At 63.8% G+C, this 23,704-nt stretch overlaps 3 protein-coding genes across 3 annotated transcripts; 2 read left to right on the top strand and 1 right to left on the bottom strand.

The window, feature by feature from the left end:
* Positions 1 to 3,321: 3,321 nt before the first annotated feature.
* On the top strand, positions 3,322 to 5,836 carry FAM131A (family with sequence similarity 131 member A; the record flags this gene model as incomplete). Its single annotated transcript, XM_082288349.1, has 5 exons — positions 3,322 to 3,380; positions 4,153 to 4,246; positions 4,507 to 4,689; positions 4,888 to 5,016; positions 5,391 to 5,836. Exons 2-5 carry the CDS (start codon positions 4,177 to 4,179, stop codon positions 5,834 to 5,836), a joined length of 828 nt encoding a protein of 275 aa, XP_082144475.1. The 5' UTR covers positions 3,322 to 3,380; positions 4,153 to 4,176.
* A 1,779-nt stretch (positions 5,837 to 7,615) lies between these two features.
* On the top strand, positions 7,616 to 9,445 carry LOC309576625 (heat shock protein beta-7-like; the record flags this gene model as incomplete). Its single annotated transcript, XM_082288038.1, has 3 exons — positions 7,616 to 7,757; positions 8,577 to 8,728; positions 9,257 to 9,445. The coding sequence occupies 3 exons, from the start codon at positions 7,616 to 7,618 to the stop codon at positions 9,443 to 9,445; spliced, it is 483 nt and encodes a 160-aa protein (XP_082144164.1).
* A 617-nt stretch (positions 9,446 to 10,062) lies between these two features.
* CLCN2 (chloride voltage-gated channel 2) lies at positions 10,063 to 22,136 on the bottom strand (the record flags this gene model as incomplete). Its single annotated transcript, XM_082287691.1, has 23 exons — positions 10,063 to 10,269; positions 10,349 to 10,435; positions 10,508 to 10,612; positions 10,825 to 10,863; positions 12,082 to 12,155; positions 12,224 to 12,329; positions 12,408 to 12,559; positions 12,677 to 12,810; positions 12,908 to 13,121; positions 13,349 to 13,459; positions 13,644 to 13,713; positions 14,152 to 14,307; positions 14,385 to 14,469; positions 14,554 to 14,655; positions 14,764 to 14,848; positions 14,916 to 15,041; positions 15,644 to 15,722; positions 15,831 to 15,908; positions 15,995 to 16,128; positions 16,653 to 16,781; positions 16,896 to 17,027; positions 17,491 to 17,635; positions 22,086 to 22,136. The coding sequence occupies 23 exons, from the start codon at positions 22,134 to 22,136 to the stop codon at positions 10,063 to 10,065; spliced, it is 2,601 nt and encodes an 866-aa protein (XP_082143817.1).
* Between the last annotated feature and the right edge of the window lie 1,568 nt (positions 22,137 to 23,704).

Raw genomic sequence — 23,704 nt, forward strand, 5'->3', positions numbered from 1 at the left:
GGACCAGCCTCCCCTGTCACTGCAAGGCAGGTACGTACCCCAACTCCAGGGCTGGAAGGGTGGCAAGGGGGTTGGATGTGCCTGGAGCCAGGCCCCCTGGACTCCTCTGGCTGGCACTGCCTGGCACAGGGTCTCTGGTGGTGGACAAGACAGCCCTGCCAGCAGCCTGGCTGTGGAGGAGAGCCCTGATGTCCCCATATGCCCCTTTTCCCACAGGCACGAGTGGTGGAACCTGCATGGTCTCCTCGGGGCAGGAGATGGGAGATGTGTGCCAGGTTCCCTCTACGCCTTTCAGTGTGGGAGGGCATTTTTCTATCAGCCCCCTCCTGCCTTGTCTTGCAGTTGGAGTGGAGATGGGGCACAGCTGGTCGCTGCTGGGGTTCCCTTGTGGGGTATCCCTGTTGGCAACAGAGGCTGGTCCCCCGTGGGGCTGGAGGCCAGTCTTTGATGCCTTGGGCTGCCTCTTGCTGAGTCACCCTGGCCATGGCCCAGAGGGTACAGAATAATTAACCAGAGGCTGTTCCCCAGATTAGAGGCTGATCTGTCTGAGCTGCAGCCCTGGCATCACTAATGCTGGGAAGCAGTTGGCAGGGAAAGGCCTGGGGCTGGGGACTGAGCAGGAACTCCCTCCATGACTGGGAATGAGTGAGTAACGAGAGAGGGAGGCCCTTTGAGCTGTTTGGGTAACCTGCTTGCCATGGGAGAGAGAGGGTGGCACCCCAGCAGTGCCCTCCTGTGCCAGGGAAAAGGTACCACAGCATTAATTACCATCAGTAGGTTTCAGAATGAACACAGGCTGACCCGTCAGCGCTGGCCTGCAACTCCTGCAAGGGCCCTTGCTGTCAGACGTGATGTGCCAAAGCCTGCACCCACTTGTCCCCAGCCCAGTTCCACGGCGGTGGGAGGCTGTGCCAGTGGCTGTGTGCTGCACCACCACACCCTCGGGGGAGGGTAGGTGCAGGCACGCCTGGGGCTGAGGGGTGCCCTGTTTCTGCAGGGTCCCAGCCCTTGTTCGCCCCCCCCCCCCCCCCGGGGGTGCACCGGGGCCGGGCGGGGCGGCGCTGTCCGCGGTGCTGGCACGGCGCTCTCCGCGGTGCCCGGCCTTCTTCCCCTCCTCCTCAGCCCCCTCCTCTTCCTCCGTCCATCCTCCTCCTCTCCGCGCCCCCTCCTCTTCCTCCGTCCCCCTCTTCCTCTTCCTTCAGCCCCCCTCTTCCTTCATCCTCCCCGGCTGCCTTCATCCCCCCTTCACCTCTCTCCTCACCTCCCCTTCCTCCTCTTCCTCCCGGCCTCCCTTTCCCCCGTTCTCCCCTTCCTCCCTCTCCCTCATCCTTCATCCCCTCTGCCTCCTCTTTCTCAGCCTTCCTCCCGCACATTCTCCTCCTTTTCTTCCTCCTCTTCTTCCCGCCTCCCCCTCTCCCTCCTCTTCCTCCCCCAGCAGTGACGTCTCTGGACGTGCTGCTCCCGGCCCGGCGCAGGCACCGCTCGGGGCTCCGGTTCCGCTCGGGGCTTCGGTACCGCGGCCCGGCCCGGCTCGGCAGCGGCTCCGGCGGGGCGCGGGCGCTGTCCGGGGCCGCCCATGCGGCCGGGGGGCGATGTGGGCGGCGCGGAGCCGGCGGTAGTGCCCGCACCGGGGCCCCCCCGGGAGCATGGGCTGCATCGGCTCCAAAACCACCATCGGTGGGTGAGCGACACCGGCATGGGACCGGGGGCTTGGGGGAATAGGGGGTCCTAGGGTACGGAGGGTGTTAGGGGAACTTAAGTATGGGGAGGGGACCGTGCAGGGGCTGCTGGGGGCGGCCGAGGGGTTGGAGGTGATACGATAGGGGTGTGGGGGGCTATGGACGCTGGGGGATAGGGGAAGGTGGAGAGCAGGGAGCTGAGGGGGATCCGGGGGATGGACTGGTGGTGTATGGGGATTTGGGAGGCTGTGAGGGCTGCGGGGTGTAGGGAGTCACGGAGGTGGGGGGGTACTCAGAGAGAATTGGGGTATCTAAGTGTGTTGTGTATACAGAGAGCTTGAGGGCTCTGGAGGACTTGGCTACGTGTAGGGTAATGGGGGCTATAGATGGGTGGGCGTTTGGGAGCTGGGGGTGCTGCTCTGGAGCAGCTGGGTGGCCCAGGGAGTGCAGGGAAATATGGGGGGGGTGCGGACGTGTAGAGGCTGGGGGGATTGGAGCAGTTGGCCTGCAGCTCGGGGGCAGCTGGGGGATGGGGGTGCAAGGGGGCTGGGAAGGGAGTGTTGTGCCGGTCAGAGTCGAGAGGTTATGGGTTAGCTATGAGAGAGGTGGAGTTGTTCAGGGGACTATAGGAGGTAGGGGTTTGCTGCAGTGTGTGGGGTGCAGCGGGGGTGCTGCAGATGTCCTGGGGGTGCTGCAGGAGGGATGGGGGCTGTGATCCGAAGGTGTTCTGGAGGCTGGGTTGGTGGGGGCTAGGACAGTGTTGAGAGTGTTGCAGACGTGCCGGAGGGGCCCTGGGGGTGTTGTTGCTAGGATGTCACCACAGGGTGCCCCTGCCCACAGCTGGGAGTGGGGGCGATCCTCTCTGCAATTTCCCAAGGAGGCAGGGTGTACCCTTAGATATGGGTGGGAGGCAGCACTTATGAGCTCCCCTGTATCCCACCTCACAGCTGGTTTACATCAGCCGTGCCCACCTTGGTGCAGGGGAAATGAGGCTCCTGAGGGATCCCCTGTCTTGGCCCCTTTGGGACTGACCTTTCCTGGGAACTGCATTGATAGGAGATCCCCAGTGCTTGGGAGTCAGTGCCTGAGGGTGTGGGCATCCATCTGTTTGAAGTGTCAGTGCCAGGAGGTCAAGCTGTTGTGGTGAAGGATGGGTGTAGGTGCTTTTATTGACCCTATCCCTTCTTGCTCCTTTCCCTCCTGACCTCCTCCTCGGAGAGGGGGATTTTGGACATAGCGGAGGAGCAGCAGCCCCCTGCAAGCATGGCCCAGTGCTGCCTCCCTCCACACACCCAGCACCTGGCCCAGTCTGGCCTGGTCCAGCTGCCCCCACCCCTCCCACAGCAGCTGCCAAGCTGGGATGGGCGCCTGGTCCCCAGTGCCAGGCTGGGGGACGTGCGTTACCGCTGACACAGGCAGAAGAGTTGCCCGGGCGTGAGTCACCAGTGCTGCAGCAACGAGTTGTGTCTGGTCTCAGACTGGACAAGAAGCCGCTACCATGGGGTCAGTGGCTGGGGGACTGAGAGGGCTGCTGGAGAAGCGGAGGTGCTGAGGTTGGCCTCGGCTCTTCCTGCAGTGGCCGTGGACACAACGCTGTGTGTGGAGTGGAAGGAGGTGAAGGCACTGTCACCCCTGAGTGTTGCCCGCCCGCTGCCCCGGCTGGTGCGCCAGGCCTCCTTCGACAGCCAGGACTTCCTCCAGGTACCACTGAGCCTGGCCGTGCCCGGCTGAGGTGTCCGTGTGCCGGTACCCCATGGCGGGGCACCCGTTCTGGCCATGGCCCTGCCAGCTCGCAGTGGCTCAGGGCTGCTCTGACGTCAGCCATGAGCCGGGCTGTATCCTGGGAGAAATCAGTCCACGGTGCCTTGTTGCCATGGCAATGCAATTTGTTGCGCGCCTCCAAATCCCACATTGCTTCCCCCGTGGCCATGGGCTCTGGGCCTGGCATGGCTGGGATAGCAATGGGGACATACAACAGGGTGTCCTGGCATGGTGTGTGCTGCCAGGGAGTGGGTGCTGGGGAGCCAGGCTGTGGTGGTCTTGCACGTGCATGTGTGCGTGCCCGAGCTGGGGAGGGCACACACGTGTGTGCGACACCAAGTAGCACGGGGCCCGTACACACGTGAGTGCACACAAGCGTGCAGGTGCACGTGTATGTACAGTGAGTTCAGGTGTGAGTGTGCAGGTGTGTGCTTATGGTCAGTTTGCGTGTCTGAGTGCCTGTGTGTGTGTAGATGTGGTTACCTGAGGAGGCATGTGCAGGTGTGTGCACGGTGTCAGCGTACGGGTGTGCTGACACTGTGGGAGTGTGCACACAGGCACAGGTGCCCTGCTGTGACCATCCCTCTGCACACACGGATGCCTGTAATGGTCCCCGGGGTGGGCACCAAGCAGGACAAGCCCCCTCCTGGAGCATGGGGCTCCCAGAAGGGGAATGGTACCCAGGCTGTGACCACACTGCCCACTCTGGCAGGTCAATGTTGAGGACACTGTCGAGATGCTGCCCAAGTCACGGCGCGCGCTGACCATCCAGGAGATCGCTGCCCTGGCCCGCTCCTCGCTGCACGGTAACTGCTCACCCAGGGGCTCATCTGGGAAAGGGGGCTCTCCTGAGCTGAGGAGTCTGGGCCTCTGGGGCGGGCCTGGAGGTCACCTGTCTGGAGTTGGGGGGGAGCCCAAGGGGTCACTGGTGGCATCCAAGAGGAGGGCATGGGGGTGCCAGGTCCTGTGGACTGGAGGCAGGGAGTGCTGGATCTCAGGGTTATGGGCCCTGTGTTGGGGACTTGGGGTGCCCTGGCACATGCTGACGTTGGGGCACATCCCATAGGCATCTCGCAGGTGGTGAAGGAGCACGTGACGAAGCCGACGGCCATGGCACAGGGCCGTGTTGCCCACCTCATCGAGTGGAAGGGCTGGTGTAAGCCAGTGGAGTCACCTTCTGCCCTGGAGAGCGCCTTCAGCTCCTACTGCCACCTGAGCGAGGGCGAGCAGGAGGCGCGATTCGCTGCTGGTAGGCACCATGGGCACAACTGGTGGGCATGGTCCCCACTGCGGCTCAGGGCAGTGGTGGTGGGATGGGCTGTCCCCATGCATCCATCTGTCCATTCATCCATCCATACCATGGCACTATGGGCAGAGAGGTGCCAGGGCAGTGGGATTTTGGGGGCACCTCCCTGCATGCGTTTGACCCGTGCCTGTCCTGTGCCAGGTGTGGCGGAGCAGTTTGCCATCGCTGAGGCCAAGCTGCGAGCCTGGTCCTCAGTGGATGGGGACGACTCCAATGACGAGTCCTACGATGAGGACTTCATGCCCTCCACAGAGAGCTCCCAGCCCACCGGTAGGTGCTGTGGGGAGTGGGCAAGTTGTGCCACTGCTGGTGTGGGTGTCCCACTACTGAGGGGTAAAGGAATGGGATGCCCGTTGGCCAGCACATTGCCCAGCCTGGCCAGCCCCATACAGGCAGTGGCCCTGCCTGGCACCGTGGCAAACAGTGCCCGAGCCAGGGATGGGGAAACCCTTAAATGCAACACCTCTGTGGTGCCAGAGAGTGTTTTGCTTTTCCTTTGATGGTTACCAGTGCCCTGCATGCAGCAATTTGTGTGCAAAGCAGGCATGGGACTGCTCCCAACCTGCAGGGCACAGGGCAGGGGGCAGCTGACATCCCTGGTGCCCTCAGCCCTGGACTGACCCAGACATCCTGGTTTCCCACAGAGCTGACAGGCACGATGCCCGCCAGCGCGCTGCTGCGAGACCTGCTGCAGGGCCACCTGTGCCAGCTGGGCGTGCGGCACGGCTCCTGCGAGCCCGAGAGCGACTCCTCGCACACCCTCTCCCCTGAGACTCTCTGCTCCAGCCTCTGCAGCCTGGAGATGGTGTCGCCCTCCGAACTCACTGCCAAACTGCTGGGCTCCTTGGGGGGTGAGGACCTGCTGCTGCCCAAGCTGCCGCCCCCAGCCAGCCAAAGTGCCTTGCGGGGCCTGACACGGCTCCGGTGCCAGGACTCCCTCTACTCCGTGTCCTACGCCGAAGCCTGTCTCTCGCCCACGGAGGACGAGGTGGTGCTGAGCAAGGACTTCCCACTCCGCCGGAAAATCTCTGACGTCGCCTCCTCCGGGGTGGCATCGCTGGAGGAGGAGGAGGAGGCTGAAGAGCCCTGATGCCTCCTGGAGTGCCCTGCCTCTCCTGGTGGGGGTCCAGGTCCCCTGCCGAAGCCCTCTGGCCAGACCCCACGCTGGGTGAGGGACAGGCCCTGCCACTGCTCCCCCTCGCTATCCGGGCGCAGGAGGGGTTCAGGGGGCCACTGCAGCCCCCCCAGCCAGTGTGCCCCCACCATGCCCTGGCCCTGCTTGGCCACATCGTTGCCCTCCTGGATTTTTGCATGAGAGCAGGGAAGGGGTGCAGGGAAGGGCTTGGGGGGGGTCTGTCCCCTGCCCTGATGCCCAGATGTGCCCCCAAAAACTGACAAGACTAAATAAGTGGGGCTGGTTGTTCGCATGTTCTCCCCCAAACCACCCTGGGCTCCCCTTTTGGGCACAGTTCCCTCCCCCACAATGGCATGGCTGAAACTCTCCAAGTATCCCGTGGTGCCTCTACCACCCCGAGCCAGGGTGGTGGTGGGGGTTTTGGGTGTGGGAAGGGCTTTTCTCCTCTCTCCCTGGCCAACTTTTATTGGACCGTGTTTAAAACTGTGAACTGCTGCCTTGGAGCATGGAGCTGCTGGAGGGGAGCTGTGGGGGTGCCAGGGGTGCTGTGGGTGTGCTGTGGTGCTGGGACTTCCTACCCTTTTGTACATGCATGGGGCTGGCACGGGAAGACTGCAGGGCCAGGTGGGCACAGGCCGCCAGGCTGGGGGCTTTGGGCCACCAAGAGAGCAGCCCCAAGCCAGCCCTGCAGCATGGGGCTCAGCCCAGCCAGGGGCTCCAAGTCTGCTATGAGGCAATGCAGGGTGGAGAGAGGGGGTAGGAAGCAGGACTGATGTCCCTGTCGACAAGTCACTCACCCCTAGCAGGGAACCAAGTGCCTACATGAAGGGCGACCAGCCCCCCCTGTCCTGGCTGGGGGTGGCACCCCCCCTCGGGGACCCCCCAAGCCCATGTGAGGGGTTCCAGGCACGTCGTTTGGGGGAGGAATGCCAGTTTTTGCCAATGCTTGTACGCCCCTTCCTGCATGGCACGTGTTCTCGTGGGGCCACTCTCCCCCTGCATGCTGCTCCTCACCCAGCCCAGCCACTGTCCCCTGTCCCCGCACCCCGGGGTGCCCCCTAGCACCCTCTGCACCCCTGCTCCCCTGCACCCCCAGCACCCCCATCAACCCCCCGCCGGGCACAGCTCCTGTTCTCCCTCCCTGCCACGGGGTGCCCGGTGTGGGGCTGGCCCCTCCTGTCCCTGCATCACCGAGGGGCTGCCGGGGCCAGCAGGCCCGACACCATGCTGATGGCTCCCTCCCTCCCGGGGGCAGCGGATGCTCCCCACGGTACTGGGCTGGGCTGGGGATGCGGGGTGCCCGTGGATGGGTGGGGGCTTTGCTCTGTGTGTGTGTGCATGTGCACACCTGGGAGCGCATGGGCATGTGCACGCATGTGCATATCTGTGGGAGCTGCCTGAGCCCCCCGCCCCGCTGTGGCGGTACCTATGGAGTATCCGTGGGGTGCCCACACCGTGGCACCCCCTCCTCCGTCCTGCCAGGTCTTGAATAAAGTAAATTGTGCGAGCGCTGCGCCGGCCGCCTCTTCTTGCAGGTGGGGGGCAAGGAGGTGGCAGGCCAGCGGTGGCAGGGATGCATCCCCCTCCGCGGCCCCACGGGGTGACGGAGGCCTCGTCCCTTATCTCGCATTCCTACGGACAGGGTGCCTAATTATGGGCATCTGGCGGTGGTGGCTGGCGGGCGGCTGGACCCTCCCCACGGCAGGGCCCCGGGGGGCGCGGGCAGCAGGCGCCATGGCAGCGCGCAGCTCAGCCTCCACGTACCGTGCTGAGCTCCTCAGCGCCTACGGGCAGGGGCACGGCAAACCCCGCTTCGAGGGCGACCGGCGGCATGGACCCTTTGGGGCACGGGCACATGAGGCGTTTGGGTACCCAGGTACAGGGCATGGAGGGTGGGGGGGGCTCTGCTACCCTCGGGGAGCCCTGCTACCCTGGGGATGGTCTCCCCAAGGGTTTACTAGCAGACCTGTGCCTGGCGACAGCCTGGGACCCTCCTCTCAGCACAGGTTGGGGGGGTTCGGGGGAAACCCTGACTGCCCCCCAGGTGCCCTATGGCTCTTTGGACTGTCTTGCAGCTCTTACTCCCCAAGTGCTTTTGTGTTCCCCCTGTAAGTCCCCAATAACCCCAGTGACCCTGCTGTCCCCAGGACCACTGTGCTGCCTCCTCCCCCTTCTCCAGACCTTTTTGATCCTCCTTTTGTCCTCAGAACCCCCCCACAGCTTTTCCTCCCCAACCCAGGCCATCCAGGCTGCCCTTATGTCCTCAGCTCCCCTGTGCCCCACACCCTTTGATGTCACCTGCTAGACCCCCCCTTTCTTGTACACCCCCAGTAACTCCAGTGTCCCCATCTCCCCCAGCCCACTCCCCCAGGCTTTCCTGGTCATCCCCAGTGTCTTCACCCTCCTGTTCAATTCCCCTGCTGTCCTCACGTTGTCCAGTGCCCCTGGAATCTCCCAGTGCCCTCAGGTGCCTCCAGACCACGCAGTACCCCTCCAGGCCTCCAGTACCCCCATACGCCTGGGACCCCCAGTTCCCCCTGCAATCCCCCAGCACCTTCAATATCCCCAAACTCCCACTGCCACCTGCTACCCCCAGCCCTCCCTCCCCCAGTGTCACCAGACTCTCCCACACCCTGCAGTGCCCCAGACCCTGGGCATTGTGGCCCCATGCCCAGCAGCCCTCCAATGCCCACAGAGTCCCCAGGTGCCATGTACCCCTGCAGCCTGGGCACCTGGGTGCGTGCCCAGGGTGACACCTACCAAGTGGTGGCCGACGTCAGCCAGTTTGAGCCCCCTGACATTGTGGTGACCACCTCCAACTGCCATGTCGCCATCCAGGCAGAAAAGGTGAGGCACCTGAGGGGGCAGCATTCCCCCCGGCCATGGGGGTCCTGTCCCATGACACCCCCTCCTGTGGGTGGCGGGGACGGGGTGGTAACTGGGAACAGCTGTTGCTGACACTGGGGTAAATGGGAGCTGTGCCCCAGCGATGGGACAACAGGTAACTCCTGCCCTACTGCACCTCTCCTGTACTGGGGTAACTGGGAACTGTCCTCACTGAGAATGCGACAACTGGGAATTCCTGCTCCATTGCATTCTCTGCTGGAGGTGGCAATTGGGAACGGTCCCTGCTGGCACTGGAGTAGCTGGAATTTACCCCACAAGACAAGACTTAGGCAGCTGGGGCCTGCTTCCTGCTGGCAATGGGGTAACTAGGAATTGCCCCTGAGTCACTGGGATCTTCCCTGTTGAACTCCCTGCTGGAGCCAGGGTGACTGGGAGTTGCCCCATTAGAAGCACTGGGGTAACTGGGAATGTGCTGTGTACCCACCATGCCCCATTGTGTCCCACTGCACCGGTGCTGCCTCCCCGCAGGTGGCTGAGGATGGCACCGTCTGTGACACCTTCACCCACAAGTGCCAGCTGCCTGAGGATACAGACCCACTGTCGGTGAGCTGCACCCTCACCGAGACTGGCACGTTGGTCATCACTGCCCGGCGCCGCGCCAGTGCCGGCCCTGGGCAGCCCCCACAGCTGCTGTACCGCAGTGAGGCCACGCTGTGAGTGACACTGGGTGACAAAAGGCTCCTTGCCCTGAGTGATGCCAACCCCAGCACTGCGGTGAAGCTCAGATGGTGCCCACAGCCTGTGTCCCTCTCCACCTCCAGCCCCTCAGTGCTCCAGCTCTGTTTATAAAGTCCTTTTATTAAATTAATATAAAAATCTCTGTATTTACATGGGGAGATGTGCACGGCAGAGAGGCAGCAGGACCCCCTGTTCCCAGCCATGAGGTGCTGAGCACAGGGGGCAGTGCCCACCCATGTCCCCGTGGACACCCCAACCTGATGCCCCTCTCTCCCCCTATGCCACCCTGAGCAGGGACATTGTGGTGCCCATGGAGGGTGAGAGGGCAGTGGCCATTCTGGGGGGCACCAGGGACTGGGGGGGTACAGAGGTAGTGAAGTGGGAAGCCCCAAGAGCTGGCAGGTAGTTGGGGAGCAGGGGCTGGCTGGAGGGCATTCGGTTGGTCCCTGGAACAGGGAGGGGGCAGCGGCACTGGATTGAGGGTGCCCATTCCTGTGCTGAGCCTGGCATCAGTGGGCTCAGGGTGGGCATCCCCCGGCACCTGCCAGGGGGCCCTTGTGGCTTCTGGGGACATGGGGGAGTGGATCTCAAGGGTCTCACTGGCCCTTGGGGGTGTCATCATCATCGTCGCCCCCAGGACCAGCCTCGCGGGGCATGTGGTGGTGCTGGTGGCGGTCCCAGAGCTGGTGCAGGGCGGTGGTGTCGGCCTCGGTGGTGCTGGCAGTGCTGTCACGGAAGCTGGCGAGCGGCGGGCGCACCTTCACCCCCTTGCCTGTCAGTGAGCCCTCGATGGCCTTGCGCAGCTGCAGGGACCCCAAACCCATGGGCAAACAGCTCCAGGTGCCACTCTGTGCCCCTCCAGGCTCCCCGCCCCCTGCTCACCTCCTTGAGGGACACCATGCCCACCAGCCGCCCAATGCTGGTGACGAATGCGTGGTCCAGGCCCAACAGAGAGAAGATGGTGTGGGTCTGCAGGAAGAGGGGGCTGAGTTGGGGGTCTGAGGGTTGCAGGTGGGGGTCTGGGGTGGGGTGTGGGCGCACCTTGTGCAGCGAGGTGTGCTCCACCAGCTGGAAGGGTGCGGGGTCAATCTTGGCACTGCTGAAGTCCACCAACTGGTCCAGCTGCTGTTCTTCCCACTCCAGTATCTGGGGAGGTACCATTGGGCAGGGTGAGGGGTATGGCCTCCCCACAGGTGCCAGCAAGAGCCCCCCCATCCTCCCTACACCCAGTCTTATGGAGAAATCTGTGTTATCCCCCCTCTACCTCCCCATGCCCACCTCATGCTCTGGCACCCCTTTGGGATGTCTGGGATCCCTCTGAGAAGGAGGGTCCTGCCTGTCTCTGCCCAACCCCTCACCTCTGCTGGGGTCATCTTGTCACCCAGAACCATCTCCTCCTGCAAGAGAGGTGTGTTGGAGCAGCCCTGAGGGAGGCAGGCGGTGCATCCGCACGCCGGCTGCACGCAGGACACAGGCAGGGTACAGGCAGGGAACGGCAAGGGCATAGGCAGCACATGCAGGCAGGGTACAGGCAGGGAATGGCAAGGGTGTAGGCAGCACATGCAGGCAGGGTGCAGGCAGGGTGCGGGCAGGGAATGGCAAGGGTGTAGGCAGCACATGCAGGCAGGGTGCGGGCAGGGAATGGCAAGGGTGTAGGCAGCACATGCAGGCAGGGTGCGGGCAGGGTACAGGCAGGGAATGGCAAGGGTGTAGGCAGCACGTGCAGGCAGGACATGGGCGGGGTGCAGGCAGGGTACAGGCAGCACATGGGCAGGTCAAGTAACATGATTGGTTGACAGGACATTGGTCACACCCTGATTGGCCAAAGTTGGACAAGCCAAGCTTGTGATTGGTGGAGAGAATGCAAGGTGTGCCATGATTGGCTGAGCAAAGTGGGGCAGATCCCGTGGCTGTGATTGCTGGGAGGCTCCGTGTCCCAGTTCCTGGGAAGGTTTGGGACAGGGGCGGTGCACACCAGGATCGGCTGGATGGAATCGTAATCATCCAAAATGAACTGCACGGACATAGGCCCAACGTGATTGGCCAAGCACAATCTTGCCAGGCCTCTGATTGGTTGAGAGAACTCCTGCCAGGCTCTGATTGGCTGGGAGGAGCTGTGCCCAGGCTGCGATTGGCTGCAGCTTACCACAATGGAAAGGCGGACGCGTTTGGCCTTGGGATAGGCTGCGGCCTGGGCCTGGCCCATGGGAGAGACGGAGGTTAGGGGATGGGATGGGATGGGATGGGATGGGATGGGATGGGATGGGATGGGATGGGATGGGATGGGATGGGATGGGATGGGATAGGATGGGATGGGGTGGGATGGGATAGGATGGGATGGGGTGGGATGGGATGGGATGGGATGGGATGGGATGGGATGGGACGGGATCTGATGGGATGGGATGGGATTGGATGGCATGGCATGGCATGGCATGGGTAGGAACGGGATGGGGTGGGATGGGATAGAAAATGATGGAAAGGGATGGAAAGGGATGTGATAAGAAAGGGCAGAGCTGGGCAGGGCTGGGAGGGACCAGGCAAGGCAAGGCAGGGCTGGGCAGGGCCAGGCAAGGCCAGGCAGGGATGGGAAGGGATGTGCAGGGCCAGGCTCTCACCTCAGTGGGCTCTGCAGAGGTGTTGGCACAGAAGAGGCTCTTGAGGGCGATGCCAGTGTGGTCAGTGGTGCCAGCTGCGGGTGGAGAGGCGGTGTCAGTGTGGGGGACAGAGGGGGGCCAGGAGGGCCACATGCAGACTCACCTGGGGGGCTGTCAGCCGGGCTGCTTGGCACCCGCTTCAGCGCCGGCTTCAGGGGCTTGCGGAGTGCGGGGCGGGCAGGGGAGCCCGAGGAGGTCTCTGTGTTGATCTGTGGGGGTATAGGGTGGTAGGGTGATGGTGGGGGGCACCTTGACCGGGCATCCCCCAGGATAGCTGCATCCCTCACCTGGAAGCGGATGCTGGAATCGGAGAGCCGGTGCCCATCCTCGGACAGCACCTTCTGCCGCAAGGTCAGGAGTCGGCGGTGGGGACTGAGCTGGTTGCTGAGCAGGGCCCCCACCTGAGTCCGCTCGATGGAACCCAGTAGGATCATGGACTCTGCCAGACACAGCAAGGGGCCACATTGGCTCCTGATATTCCCTCTGCCACCCACCCCCCATCCTGGCACACTCCACGGCTGCTGTGGATGCCGGCAGAGCCCCTTCTGTGTCTCACCAGCTGACTCCACCAGTGGCAGGTTCTTCATCTTGGTGCTGTGCAGGACCTGCTGCAGGTCCCGGTACTTGCAGCTGAGGGTGACATAGCGGATATCCCGCACCATGATGTCCTCCACCCGCACGTTGTACTTCCTGCCCAGGAAGGGGAGCAGTGGCCTCAGAGTGATGCCATCCCCTCCCCTTGTGCTTAGTGAGGGGTTTTGGGTTGGGGCAAGGGACACAAACTCACTCGTGGTGGCCCCAGCCCAGCTCAGGGAGATAGGGAAGCTTCTTGATGCGGATGATGCTGTCGTAGAGGGAGGGCTGGAGGCTCTGGGCCACAGCATTGGCCAGGATGACAGCGATCATGACAGGCAGGATGTGTGAGATCTGCCCCGTCAGCTCGAAGACGATGACGGCCGTGGACACCGTGTGGGTGACAGCACCCGACAGTGCGGCCGCCCCTGCGGCCACCCCCAGGAGACACAGGGAGGGGGGCTGTCAGCTATTGCCCACCAGGCTATGTCCCCACCCTGGGTTCCCCCATCTAAGGCATCCACCACATCCGGAGCCCTTGGGACCATCCCCAGTGGTAGCATCACTCCCAGTTCTGGGGATCATCACCTCAGCTGTGGGGCAGTATCTCCAAATCATGCCCACCACGGTGTCCTCATTCCAGCTCAGTGCTTACCCACCACGGCGTAGCCCCCCGGCACGATGCGATAGATGTTGTTATCTGTGTGGATGCCGTCAGGGAACCAGGCTGCCATGCTCTCCCCCACCAGGCGCCCAAAGGCTGCCCCTGCCCAAAGAGACGGGCTGGGATCGGGCACAGGGCTCTCCTGGCACCCAGCCCAGCCTCACGCCCTCTCCTCTGCCTGATGCTGCCAGGGAAAGGGACACCTGGAGGCACCCACAGGTGCCCAGTGTGGGCTGCAAGGTGGCTTCCTCCTCCCACTGTGCCCACACAGGGTACAGGGACTCACCAATGACGAAGACGGGCATGAAGGCTCCACATGGCACTGGGATGGTAGTGGCCAAGGCTGACATCCAGAACTGCAGGGCAGACACCCATTAGTTGCCCCCCCAGACCCAGCCCTGCCTCCTGTCCCTGCTGTGACCCTCATCTAGGTGCTGTAGAGCAGCACGTGGGCACCACACCCTGCCATGGGGCATGGGCTCCTCCCAGGGGCACCCTGCCAGCTCCTCCATGGTGGTACTTGGTGGCATCTGGCCAGCACCTCCCTGGTGGCACCTAGGAGCAAGCAGCCAGCACCTCCCTGGTGGCACCTTGGTGGCTCCTAGCCAAGATCTCTTTGATGGCATGCCAGCACCACCCAGCAAACACCTTGGTGGACTCTCGAAGCAGCCACCCAATGCCTTCTGGTGCCACCTTTCTGGCAACAATCTGGCATCTCCCTGGTGGCATCCAGGAAATCCTCTCCATAAGCTCCTGGTGGTACCTTGGGGATGACAGGGACAGTAGGCACCCACCTTCATGAGGATGAAGACAACAAGTGTGATGAAGATGTTGGAGCGGGGATGGTGCCAGGCCTCCAGAATGCCCAAGTATTCGAATTCATCACTGAGCCCCTGCTTGGCCCACGTCTGGTTGTCAAAGAGTGTCACCAGGGTGTCCTTCTGGGTGAGCTGGTGATGGGCAGGGGTCAGCTGGGGCTTGTGGTGGCCCTGGGGTGGGGACCTGTGTGTCACCCCATGGCAGGTACCTGGCCAGCCATGAACTGTCCAAAGCCGGGCGGGAAGGTCAGCGTGGAGATGATCAGCGTCACCAGGGCAGGGAAGAGCAGGCGCCTGGCAGGGTGGCACAGGGCAGGGGGTGATTTTGGTGTAGCCCCAGCTCCACCATCCTGCTGCTGGGGACTGCTGGGCACCTACTTCTTCATGAGGAAGCGGTTGATGGTCTTCTGGCGGCGCATGAACTGCACGATCTTGCGGTTGAGGTAGACGAAGAGTGCACCCCCGAAGCCGCTGGCGATCCTGGGCAGAGCCAAGGGGAGAGGTGTCCTGCTGCCACCACCAGCACCACCAGCGCTGCCGCTGCCACCCCTGGGGCCATAGGATGGGTGCTGGGATGGCCGCACTCACCCGATGACGGCAAAGGCAGGCAGCTCCTGCAGGTCGAAGGGGAAGTCGAGGCGGAAGCGGGTTTTGAACAGTGCCGTGATTGTCTCTGGGGGATGGTGGGGGTCAGTAGGGCTGGGCAGGCGACCCCTGTGCCCTCACCCTGCCTGAGGTACCTTCATCCTTGTTCCAGACGGCAAGGACACGGAAGATGAAGGCGCTGAAGGTGGCAGCGAAGAAGCCACGCCAGTAGTTGCGGACGGCAAAGAAAGTGGAGGTGACCTCGATGCTGAAGAGGACGCCTGGCATTGGGGGGAAGTGCACAAGGGAGGTGGAGAAACCTAGGCAGGGCCCCGGTGCCTAGCATGCTTCCCACCCTGAGTCCACACTCGTGCACAGCCCATGGGGGGGCCCCATGGACACACTATGGGGCAGTTCGAGGGCTTCCCTGGCAAAGCACGTGGCTGGTCCCAGCTGGGCGCAGTGGACACGGCACAGTGGGCCAAGCACAAGTCTGCATGAGCGAGAGGGTAGCACAGGCATGTGGGCAGCGACATGAAGGGTGGCACTGGGATGGAGTGAGGTGCACACAGATGGACAGACAGACAAATGGGGCAGCAGGCAAAGGGCAAGGAAAGAGTCAGACACATCACCAACCTACGGGCAGGGCTCAGCGGGACTGGAGTGGGGAGCTCCCTGGAGCGCAGGGCGGCAGGGGAGAGGACAAGAGCAGATGTTACGCATCTGGGATGATGGTGCCCGCTCCTCCCTTACTCCTCCCTGCTGAGCAGCACTGCCCTCTCCCAGGCCAGCTGTCCTGGGGGTCCTGCTTGCCTCGCCAGGTGGACCCTGCTGCCTGAGTGGGAGGTGCAGGGGGTGTGGGGGGGGGCCCGGGTGACCCTACCTCCGATGGGGGCGGCGAAGCAGCAGCCAACACCGACGGCGCAGGCAGCTGCCAGCATTTCAATGTTTCTTGCCTCATTCTGTGAGGAAGACAGGAGTGAGTGGACACTGTCCCCCCAATCCCAGGCACTGCCAAACCTGCTGGTGGGCACAGGTTGATCCTCCTGGGGCCAGCCTGCCTTGCTCACCTCATAGAAGCCCCCAAAGAGGGAGAGGAAGCGGCTGAGCAGGGCTGCACACATGCTGGCAATGTGGACGAAGGGACCCTGAGAGGACAACAGGGGGACTGAGGATATTGCCCTCAGCCTCACTCCCTGGCCCCTGCTCACCCTGCCCCAGGCACTGCCCTCACCTCCTTGCCCAGGGGCATGCCGCTGCCCAGGGCACATGTCAGTCCGATCACCTTGGCCACAAAGGTCTTGAGGGTGAGGTACTCCTTCAGCACGACACCCCGCAGGATGGTCTTCATCTCGGGGATCCCTGAGCCTGGTGACATGGGGACGGCCTTGACCAACAGTCATGAAGGGGGGACACTGCCCCATGGTTCTGGGGGGTAATCCTTGATGCTCTGCCACACCCCACTGCCACAGGGAGATCCCAGAGACACCACTTCCCACAGTAATCAGGAACAGCCCCATGATTATGTAGGCACAGCTCAAGCCATAGCCCCACAGGGACTCCAATCTCATAGCCCCCAGGAGACCCTCTGAAGATCAGCTCTTAGCCCTAGGAAGACCCCCAAGCCTGCTAGCCTCATAGCCCGGGAGGACATCCACCCCTTAACTCACAGGATACTCTCTGAAGACCTCTCTCATAGGCCTTAGAAGACCCCCAACCCCACAGCTCAGGATGACATCCAAATCCTAGTCCCCAGGAGATCCTCTGAAGACCAGCCCATGTCCCTAGAAAGACCCCCAGGACCTCCAGGAAGACACCCAGGCAGCTCCCAAGGCACAGCCCCAGGGAGTGGACACCCTGTTTAGGGTGCAGGCACCCCCCTGATGCCCTACCCACGGCCTGGGGGGCAAGGATCTGGGTGAAGCCAGCTGAGAAGGTGATGAGCACAGTGGGGTAGGTGACCCAAGCCATGTACTGCAGCAGCACGTTGGTGTCCAGGCCGCCGTACATCCACTTCTGAGCTGTGGGAAGAGCCGGTCAGATGGGCAGTGGGTGGCAAGGCACATGGCGTGGCCCTATGGCATGGCCACTCCCAGCCCTGCCACGGTCCCAGGAACCCACTGGTACCTGCTTACCTTGAAGACACGTGGCAATGGCGAAATCCATGGCCCAGCTGACCAGTGCCATGACCAGCCCCAGCAGTATGAGGAAGACCCAGTCCTCACCCACCTTGGAGATGAGGAACCTCTGGCACTGCAAGGCGCAGACTGTGGACACAAGGGCGGGTTCAGGGCTGGGTGCCCCAGGGATGGGCACACTGAGGTGGCAGAGCCAGGCTGACAGCAACATAAATGCTCACAACCAGCAGCACTGACCCAGCACCGCTGGTACCGTCTGGTGCAGGAGCACCTCTGTGTCCAGCTGTCACAGCCAGCTGACTGTGCACAGTCGCACACGGCACTGCCGGGCATGCACCTCCCACCAGCACAGCCTCCCTGGCATGGCCCCAGCTAGAGGGGCTGGGGGCCCCCAGGCCCTGCAGCGTGCCTGGCTATTTCGGGCCATTGTGTCCCTGCTGCCCGGCGGGCAGGTGGCATTGTCCTCGGCGCCAGTGTCCCATGACAGCCAGAGAAACTCTACCCACACCGCCGTGGTGGGGTGGGCAGCCGTGTCCAGACTGTGCCACCGTGGGGCTGTGCCCACCCATGTCCATATCCCGGTGACCCTTACCACGACAGGGGGCACAGCGGCCCTGGGTGTACTCCAGCAGCTCGGAGGGGCGGCGGGGTCGGGGGGTGTCCCCCTCCTGCAGCCGCAGCCGGGCCGCCTCATCCTTGGCAAAGGTGCCCAAGTCCTGCGTGTAACGCCCATACATCTGGGGGAAAAGGAGTAGGCAGGGGTGTTAGGGCAGCTGGTACCCCAGCTCCTGCACCCGAGTGGGGAAACTGAGTCAGGGGAGCAGTGGGCATGCTGGCATGGCCTGCCAGGTGAGGGAACAGGCATGGGATCCCAAAGCAAACGGGTGGAGGTGCCTGTGGGAGTGCCCGGCTGCCCTCGGGGCGTGGGAAGGAGCCAGGCAGATAAGGTGAGTGTGGATCGATAGTGATTGTTTTGCTCACGTGCCCAAAGCAGGCAGCTGAAACGTCAGTACCAGTCTCCGGCCCTGCCCAGGTGCCCCAGGCACCGGACTGTGCTGGTGGAGGGTGGGGAAGGGCCTCCAGTGATAGGACCGTGGCCAGCTTGGCCAGGAGACTCTCTGAGGGCTGGTATTGGGGTTGTGCCGGCACTCTGCAGGCACCACACCCCGACATTGCTAAGAGCAATGAGGGCTGGGATACCCCCCCAAAAGCCGCCTTGGCAGGCCACAGGTGACACGAGCTGGCTGGTCTCAGCTGGCAGCAGAGAGGCAGGAGGACAGAGAGGGACAGGATGTACCCCCAGTTCCAGGAGGAGGGGGCACAACATCAGGCACAGGGCGGTCCCTGGGCTGTGACGAGGGGGTTAGGGATCAAAGGGGTGCGAGTGGCTCTGTGCCCACATAGGAATCACCCCCTTTCCTCGGGTGCCTCCTGCCTGGCTGCGGCACGTGGCCTGGCCCTGGCAGGGGGTGGCCCTGGCAGTGCCCCTTGTGCTGGCCAGGAGCTCTTTGTGCCTGTCTTCCCCACTGAGCCGGGGGCATTTGTCCCGCGCTGGCGGGCACTGCCAAGGATTCGGTTGCTTGGTTTCCGTCTCACTCCCCCCGCACGACCTGAATGCCAAGCGCCAGAGGTTGGCCCGGCACAAAGGGAGGCTTCAGGGCCGTGGGGGCCCTGCCAGGCTCCCACGTCGGGACAACGTGAGCCCCATGCTGATGCCGTGCCCACCCGCCGTGCCGTGCCAGCGCAGCGCGTGGCTGCCCAGCCGGGGCGCAGCCGCCCTCCTCTCCAGCACGGCCCGTGCCGGCACCCGGCCGAGGGGCAACGCCACGGGTGGGCACCGCGCTGGGCACGTGGGCAGCCCAGCCCTGGCTGCTGGCAGCAGTGCCCACCCTGGATGCCTGGGTCCTGTTCGCAGCCCCCTGGCCTGCTGGCACATGACAACTCCCCGTGGGGACGGCGTGAAGGTGCACTTCTCACGGGGCAGCGCTCCTGCCCAGGTCCCTTTGGTAGAGAGCAGAAAGCAGCCAGAGCGGCGCCGGGTGGATTCTCTGCTGTCTAATACCCAGGTTGTGCCCAGCAGCGGGAGGGAGGATGGGGATGTAAGCAGGGAGAGGAGGGTGAACTAATTTCCACTGCTGACCCTATCCTGGCACGGATTTTCCCCCAAACTCCTGCTCAGCATGGGCTCAGTGGCTCCTTGCCCTGTGGAAAAGAGCTGGGGGGAAGGGCATGACCACCTTGAGGGGCCAAATCCAGCATTGGCTGACAGAGGAGGACCCCGGCCCCGCACGGGGTCTTGCTTTCAAAGGCTCCCTTTGAAAAAAGCTTGTTTGCTCTGGAAGATGAAATGAGCCGTCACCCCAGGAGTGCTGTCACCCTGCCAAGCACTTGCCTGCCTGGCCCCACTGCTGACCCATGGCCAGCCCAAACCAAGATAAGAGCAGCCCCAGGCTGAGTGCTCCCCAAACCACCTCTGTGTCTACCTCTTGGGGCTGTGCCAGGGGCTGCCACACTGCCCCGCCAGGTGTTGGGGCACACGGTGGGATGCCCAGTGCCAGAGGTTCCAGCCTGGTTGGGGGTGGTGGGATTTGCCCCCCCTCTGCTTCACTTTGCAGCTGACCCCACTTGCAACAACAGGGGTACGAGCAAAGGGGCTGTGCCACCCCACTGCCACCTGCCACCCCATGCCCACCCCATGCCACAGCCCCACAGGAAGGACGTGGGACCCCCATGGGTGCCCAATGCTGAGCAGCCACAGCTACTGTGCCCACAGCCCTGGCATGGCTGTGAGGGCCAGTGGTGGGCTCTCTCCTTCCTCCTCCTCCTCCTCCTCCGCTTCGGTTATTTTTCCACAAAGGCCTTTTGAAACACAAACAGCCCCGGGACTCCGGCCTCTGCCGTGAAGCAGCTGAACAATCACAGTGCCGGGCGGGCAGGGAGCGGGCACAGGGGGGGCTGGCGGGGGGCACTCGGGGACACGGGCACGGGCCAAGGCCGCTGTGTTGGTCCTGGGCTCCTGCACTGCAGGCACCGGCTGTGCCACAGCCCCTTGGGCACTGCCAGCCCATGGTGCCTGCTGTGCCCGGGCGATGCTGCGCCTGGGGCGGGCACTGGCATCTGGTGCTGCCGTGTCCCCGTGCCAGCCTGTCCCATAGCACTGAGCTTGCTTGGCAGTGGTGCCCACCTCCTCATGGCTGATGCCGGCCAACCTTTCTCCCCAAATTTCCCCTAGGGGAGATATTTAAAGGCAAGGGAGTGGGGGGTCCTCTGGGCTGGCAGTGGGCAGGCAGAGGCCAGGGGGTGTGTGTCACGCTACCCGTCTTAGCCGGGCTCTAATCACCCTGAGAGGCTCTGCAATGAACAAGGGCAGTTTGTCAAGCTTAATCCCCCCCACGGGGCCTTTTGCTCCCTGCCATGACAGCCTGGCATGTGGGGGACATTGGGGCTGATGTGCACCCTGGCACCCTCAGCATGCCAGGGGTTCCCACAGACACCTGCCCAGCATGGGGACCCCAGGGTGGGATGCCTGGGGAGACCTTTAGGTCTGGGGCCCTAAGACCCATGGCATCCCAGGGCTGGTGAAATATGGGGAGGGGAAGGGCATGTGGTAGGGACAGAGACCTTTGGGCATGGCTGGGCACAACCCTGCAGCCTGGCTGTGATGGCTTGGCTGTGGGCACAGGCAGGAGCTGTCTCCAGGCTGTCCAGCTCAGACCAGCCCATGCCAGGCTCCAGCTGGATCCTGACCCTCCTGGCAGGTGCTGGCAGGAGCAGGTGGTGGCTCAGATGCACTGGGGAGGGCTGGGCACTCCTCCTGCCCAGCACGTGCCCAGGCAGCTCCCACAACTCAGGTGTGAGGCTATGGGACGGGAGCCCGCACCCAGCCTCACCCACGAGCCCCAGGTGCTTTCATGAGCCTCACTGAGCCCAGAGGCCATGGGGATGGGCACCATGGAGCACTCAGGCCATGGGTGCTACCCTGCCCAAAGAAAAGGAGGGCAAAGTCTGCTGATGCCGAGCACGGCTGTCCTGATGCCAGCCCAGCGTGCCTCTCCCCTCACGCGCTGCCCGCAGGCTCCTCCGCCCCGTGGTGCCCGGCTGGGGTGGCCTCTCTGCTCAGCCACCGTGACCAGGCTGCCCAGGGGGGCCGTCCAGAGCCGGCGGCGGGGAGAGGCACCGCCACAGCTCGCCCCTGTTCCTGCCCCCGACTGCTCCCTGACTCAGCCCTGCCGGGAAGAACCGTGGGGTCAATAAGGTCGTGGAGATGACGGCACAGCCGCGGTTCCCATGGCCAGCTGGTGTCCTGCAGCCACCTGACAGCGGCGGGGTAGGGGCAGCTTGGGGTGAGCACTGAGGGGTACCGCCAGAAGAAGGGTTTGGGTGCTGGGGAAGGCAATGCAGAGGGTATACAGAGCAGCAGTGCCCCGACGCTACCCCGTGCGTCCATGCTGGGTGGGTAAGGCTCAGCAGGGCCCGCCCCGCACACAGCAACCTGCTCAGACTCTCTTGGGCAGCCGTGGGCACGACAGCTCTGTGGCCACACAGTCCCTGCTTCCCTGCACACCTCCCTGGCCCTGTCTGTCCGCATGCCTTTGCCAGGGCAAAGTACCGTCCGCCTTGGGCACCGTCCCAAGTAGAGGCCAGGGAAAAGCACCTTTGCCCGTGATGTCTGGGGGCCGTGGGCAGTGGAGAGCAGTGGAGTCACTGGGGACACAGCGGGGAAGGAGGACACCCCAGGACAACGGGACACACTGGTGCCAGTGGGGAGGCCTCGGAGGAAAAGGAGTTGTAAACATGGGGCTAAGGTTGCGGGTGGGGGAGATACGTTATCTCGGGGGCAGAGGGCCGGGGACATGCCGTGCGGGGGAGAGGAGCGTGCCCGGCTGGCGCCTCTGGGACCCCCACAGGGTGGGCATCCCTTCCCAGTGAGGAGGGTTTTTGGCAGGGGGCGGTGAGGTGTGTGCAGAAGTCCTGCCCTGGGAGTGTGGGCTCAGCTGGGCTCCTCCACAGCCGGGGGGACTGGGAGTGACACCCCAAACAGGATACAGCACCCCAAACAGGGCACCGCGGAGTTCTGCCGCCCTCAGCAGGGCAGCACCTCCAGACCCCCAAAACCCCCGGGTGCTCCATCGCGCCCTGTCGCATCCTGGGCTACCCCGGTGTCCGCCCGGTGCCCCCGGTACTCACCAAGGTCTGCTCATACTGCAGCGCCCGCTGCGCCTCGCTCTCGGAGGCCATGGTGCCGCCGCTGCTGCCGCCGCTCCGCTCCGCGCCGTCCCGGTGCCGGTGCCGCTGCCGGTGCCCGCGGCGGCCGCAGCTCCTCCCGGACCGCGCGGGGCGGGCCCGGGGCACTGCCCGGGGGAGGGATCGGCCGCGCTCCGCCTCCGCCGGCAGCGCCCGGCACCGGCGGCTCCCGGTACCGGCACCGGCAGCGCCGGGCACCCAGCGCCCGGCTGGGTCGAGGGGAGTCCGGCCGGGAACTCTGTCCCATGGCTGTACTCCGTCCACAGTGGCTTTTGCCCAGGATGGCACCCGTGGGCAACCAGTGGGTGCAGGTGAGGGTAAAAGCTGGCATAGGGTGACCACGGGCCAACTTTCCCCTGGGACACGTTGCTCCCTCTTCCCACAGGTACAAGGGGCTGGCGTGGGGCTGGGCGCTGCTTCCCCGTGGGTTCTCCCCGGTGAGATGTGGGAGGACTGGGCTGAGGCTCTCCAGACGATCATCCCCAGGCTAATGGCCATGCCTGGCTGGGTGACAGATCGGTGGGGGCAGAGTGCCTGCGGTCTGTGTTGCCATGAAGGGCACGAGGGCACCTGTCAATGCCCAAGGGGGGCAGGGCACCTTGGCACTCTGGGGACTCACCACCCCAAAGCTGACGGGGAGCTCATCCTTACCGTGATGCTGCTCAGTGTCCCAGGATTGTCAGCCCCCAGGGAGAGAGATGGGCTCCACTCTTCGTTGCTGAGCTCGCTGGACAGGAGAGGCTCAGTCCTCTCCAGAGAGGCACACGGGAAGAGCGTGGCAATCCTTGGGCAAGGTGCTCCGGCATGGCAGGCTGGCTGCCGGGACCTCTGTCTCACCGCCGCCACGGGCTCAGGGGCAACCGGGGCAGCTGGCAGGGCCACTCTCACCCTCCTTCCCGGGGCACAGGATGGCACCTTTGTGGCAAGAACTGGATGCAGGGAAAGGCAGAGCTGTGGCACTGCTGGACTGGTGCTGCGGGATCGGGAATGGGCTAGTTCTCACTGCCCAGGTGCCACCCTCTGGTTTGACGTCGGCACCCCCAAGGGTGGGTGACAATTGCTGGGCTGGGGGCTGGGTTATGTCCTGTGCCAGTCTGGGAGGGTTCATTGCCCGACATGAACCGGTTTGAGGCAGGGAGGTGACAAAATGGGTTGCCCGCTCATTGTATCCCCAGGCACGGAGCTCCCTCCTTGCTCGTCAGCTCCTGGCACTGCCCCGTGGCAGCAGGGATGTTCATCCGGCGGGGAAGCCCTGTGCCAGGACACATGCTCTGCCCACTGCCACCAGCGTGCCTGGCTGTGGGCCACCAGCACACTGCAAGGCCACCACAGGTGATGCCACCCTCCTGGCACAGGCGCCTGTGTGCCTGTGGGTGTACTCAGGGCAGGACACCCAGCCTAGCGCACAGGGCTTTGTCCCAGCCCAGTGTGCCCCAGTGTCATTCTTCTATTGCTCTACCACTACTCCAGTCTAGCCTAGTGTCACCTTGGGTGTGGCCCCAGTAGGCTAACATTGTCCCCCTAGAGTGTTGAGGTTTTGCCACTATGCCTTACTGCTGTCC

This window comes from Coloeus monedula (genome assembly GCF_965178545.1).
Source record: "Coloeus monedula genome assembly, chromosome: 10".
In the NCBI taxonomy this organism is placed as follows: domain Eukaryota; kingdom Metazoa; phylum Chordata; class Aves; order Passeriformes; family Corvidae; genus Coloeus; species Coloeus monedula.